General features: G+C 35.9%; 1 protein-coding gene across 1 annotated transcript in view; it reads left to right on the top strand.

Annotated features, from left to right (window-relative positions):
- CLINT1 (clathrin interactor 1) overlaps positions 1 to 4,055 on the top strand; it is a 25,451-nt gene that overhangs the window by 3,334 nt on the left and 18,062 nt on the right. Inside the window, exon 4 of the mRNA XM_010293232.1 lies at positions 96 to 260. Within this exon, the coding sequence (XP_010291534.1) occupies positions 96 to 260 (165 nt within the window). The remainder of the gene's footprint in view (positions 1 to 95; positions 261 to 4,055) is intronic.

Genomic DNA, 4,055 nt, shown 5'->3' with positions numbered 1-4,055 from the left:
GTCTATGTTTGTGTCCTCTTTTTTTTTTTTTCCCCCCCCCCCCCCCCCCCGCCGCCCTTTCCATCCATCGTCTCTATCCTGCATTACCTATACAGATGAAAATGGCAAAGACCAAGGTATAAACATACGCCAGAAGGTAAAAGAAATGGTTGAATTTGCTCAAGATGATGATCGACTTCGGGAAGAGAGGAAGAAAGCAAAGAAGAACAAAGACAAATACATTGGGGTTTCTTCAGACAGTGTTGGAGGGTTCAGATACAGTGAGTACTAGGCTTTCTTGGTCAAGGATTGACAGTCTTGACTTTTAACTTGACTTAGATAACACAGATAACTTAAGGAATTTCTAAGATGCTCCTTTAGGTGCTTTTTCTTTGTATTTCTTTAATGTTCAGTGTTACTATTCTAAAAGAAGTCTTGCACATTTTCCCCCACATACAAATCTAAATTAATTACTTCAAAAATCTTTAAGTTAGTATTTTTTAAGATAATAACTAACTTATGTAAATGTTAATGCATTGGCTTAGCCAAAACTTAGCTGTCTTGGTTTTATCCATAGGCAGAGTCTCATTGTGAAATGAAATGCTGCTGTAGCAGAAGTAGATAAATAAATCCTCTTGTTAGGGTTTCTTAGTCATTCTTTAATTTAAAAAAAAGTGATGATACTTTCCATGTACCACAGCACAAGAATTGCTTCACCTACCTCTGCCAACCTCCTTTAGAACTATTGGTTAATTTGGGTTTTGGGTTTCGGGCAGTAATAATGTTTGAGTGAAACATTGTAGATATTATATGCCATTAGACTCTGGTTTCCCAAGTAATACTCTTTGGATGCTTGAAAGATATACATGGATTATCTGTATAGATTCCAATGTCTGTCAGATCTGACTTTATGCACTAAGTATCTTGTAAATGATGGAGCTTATATTTCAGGAGTTTACCAATACACTTGTTACTGTCTCAGTTTGTGTTTTTTTAAAATCTTGTTTGATTGGTGATATAGGTCCCATGTGCTTTTTGAAAGAGGGCTCCCAGACGTAATACCAAATGTATTTTGTGTAGATATACTGAGCTTGCAGCTGGATGTGGTTGTATAGCAGACCCACATGCAGGCTGGAAGTTTGGTGCACCGGTGCTCGTCCCTAAATCCTAGGGAACTGCAGCTGCCAGTGAAAAGGTTATAGTTAACTCCAGAAAGAAAATTCTAAACTTTTCATTTAAAAAAAAAAAATTAAAATACATATATTATGTATTAAAAAAGATGTATGTGAAGGGTCACTTGGTCATCTGCTCCCTCAAAAAAAGAAGTTAAATCTGAAAGCCTGCCATCAGATCTTCAAAAATCAAAATTCTGAAAATAAAAGAATCCAACCATCACTCATCTCAGCCATCATTGCACAAGGTGCCAGTCCTGTATCCACCCTGGGTCTGGTACTTGCAATAGGACCTTCATTACTAAGGTCCTTTACTTAAAAACATACACACAAAGCAAACAACACAAAGGAAAAAAAACACATCCAAATGCTATTGACAGGTAGACTGATGTATCCTTGCTTCTGGAAATTCACCTATTCTGCTGAGGCGACTGATGTTCTTCATGTGTGCAATGAGTTCTGTCAGACTATTTGCATCTTCAGTGTAGTGTGTTTGTAAGATCTTGGCCTTAGAGTCAGTAATGCCATCAGCTTGTCTCTGTTTAGGGAGGACAGTTTTCTCTGACAGCCTTGGTTAGATAAAGGCACACAACCAGTACTATGTTTTGTTTAAGCCCATGTGTGCAGCTTCTTCCTTGCTCCCCAGTCCCTGCCATAATGTGTAGCAGGGATCTGAGCTTGAACTGGCTTTTATGTCTGATGTAGCCCAGCATGTCATCCGTGATCCAGCTGTCAGTCTTGAGATGTTAATCCATGTTTTCTTTGGCCTGAGTAAATCCTTGGCCACTTTTATTAAGGGATGAGTCCCAAAGTCACAATGGCACAAGGCCTCTGGTTTGCTAGAGTCAGTGACTTTTGAGAGAAGAGTTTGGTATTAGATCTGAGTAGTAAGAGTGCAGGACGTAAACTTCACCTGTCCCTTTCTAGTGCTATGTATGTTTTTTACTCTTCTTTGCTGTGAGCCTTAAACTTAGATTTGTTCTCTTCTGGTTTTGACAGCTTACTTCTCTGTGTTCCTCTGTTCTCCCTTTTCCCCATATGCAAAGTAGTTGAAAATCTCTACTTCCATGGCAAGATAAGCCTTGTTTTATTATATTCTTTTAGGCTCTTGGAATTCTGGTGATTCTCTTTTTTAGGAAATACTTATGAGTCACTGCATTTGTACTTTAAGTACATGTCCCTCTGTTCTTTCACTGAGCTTATCTTTTTGTCTTGCTCTGTAGAGTCGTGATCTATCCATGTATGCTGGGTAGAAGTCTTTCTCCATATGGTCTTTAGTTATCATTCAAGTTTTTTATTTAAAGGACTATCTTCTTTGTCTTGTATTTAATTTTTAAGGTAAAGGTTTTTCAATTATCCCTTCATTTGTTGAGAAAAGTAAAAAATAAAAAATATTTCTAGCAGCACAAAACAAACTTTTTCCCATATCAGACTTCTAATGTAAAAGATTCTAATTATTTAAATATAAAATTGTTGTATTTTCAGAGTTTTCCTTCTTTTTGTCCGGAAAATACAAAGCACTAAGTTTTGTTGTGTGGTTTTTTTTTTTTAATTTTAAAATTCCTATCACACAAGGAAACGTTCTAATGGAATCTACATTAAAATGCTTGAGAGACTGACATAGACTGAAATGAGGCCATTTTATTCTCCTGCAAAATTTAACAGTAGTACATTACTTAGCAATTTTTCCTTTTTCAGTGATAAAGCTCTCACTGAGTATTTTGCTGATTTGAACAGGTTCTCTACTTCAAAAAAGTTTGTCTATCCTTTATGGATCTAAACAAATATCACTGGAGACTTGCACTTATCTCTTCAATAAGAAAATACTTCCCTTGGTTTATGATATGACTGGACAGATAACTCAAATTTTGAATCTTGTAGTGCTGGAATACATAACTTTCATTTTATTAAAAATATCTTAATTGAATACATCTTGAACATTACCTGAGCTACAATATAATTTGTATGAGACTTCAAGTAATGAATTTTTCACAATTCTTCCTTTCTGCTACTTAATTTTACTCAGCTTCAGTAAAAAAATTTAACTAGTGTTTCACGTTTTTCAATAGTACAAAAAAATGCCTTGTTTCATGTGTGTGGGTCCAAAATATAAAATGTTTGTCCAAAAGTGTTGTCTAGAAACTGGGCTATATTGGGTGGGTTTATATGCCTATATTTTCTGCAGAAGGTCTGATATAAGATCACAGTACAAGTTAGTGAAGTGTGCTGTGCTTCTGATAGTTAAGTCTTTGTTAAAATTTTAAGTGGTGTTTTTTCTTTTAAATTAAACTCAGTGTGGCTGGGTGTGTATAAGTAAACCCAAGCTTAAGATTTTTTTAAGCTTTCCTAATGAGATTGTACAGCACATATACTTAATTTCAAGTAAAACTGTCAGCTGTTTGTAAGCTAAGATACCAGTATGGAGGTCTTGAATATTTGATTAGAAAAAAAGAATGTTTTTTATTTCTTGATAATAGTGTTTAGTAAAGATGTTAAGGGTACTCTGGCTGCTGAAAAGGTGAGTTGCTTTACTGCCTCTTCTTTTGTTCATCTCTTGAAAAGGTGTTTTTTTAATCACTGAGTGTGGAAAAGAAAGAACTGAAAGTTATCGTGCATTGCACACTTACGTCTTTCAATGTTTTGGTACTATGCTTTTATGTGTTCATGAATGTCAATGTATAAAAAAACCCCAAAACATTTATTTATTACCTCTGAGCACACATCTGGGCCAGGAATGGAGTATCATGCATTAAGTGACTGTTACAAAACTGGCACATCCCATTTCTGATAAGCTGCTTATGCAGCCAGGGTTGACTGTGTGCTTCTCTTGTGCTTCTCCAGCAGAGTCCAACGGTAACCTGATGTGCTGTGCAGTGCATTAGGAGTGTGTCGTTGTCATAAACG

This window comes from Phaethon lepturus, unplaced genomic scaffold, assembly GCF_000687285.1.
Source record: "Phaethon lepturus isolate BGI_N335 unplaced genomic scaffold, ASM68728v1 scaffold38418, whole genome shotgun sequence".
Lineage (NCBI taxonomy): Eukaryota > Metazoa > Chordata > Aves > Phaethontiformes > Phaethontidae > Phaethon > Phaethon lepturus.
The sequence above is the reverse complement of the archived record's forward strand: the minus strand, read 5'-3'. Positions and strand labels throughout refer to the sequence as shown.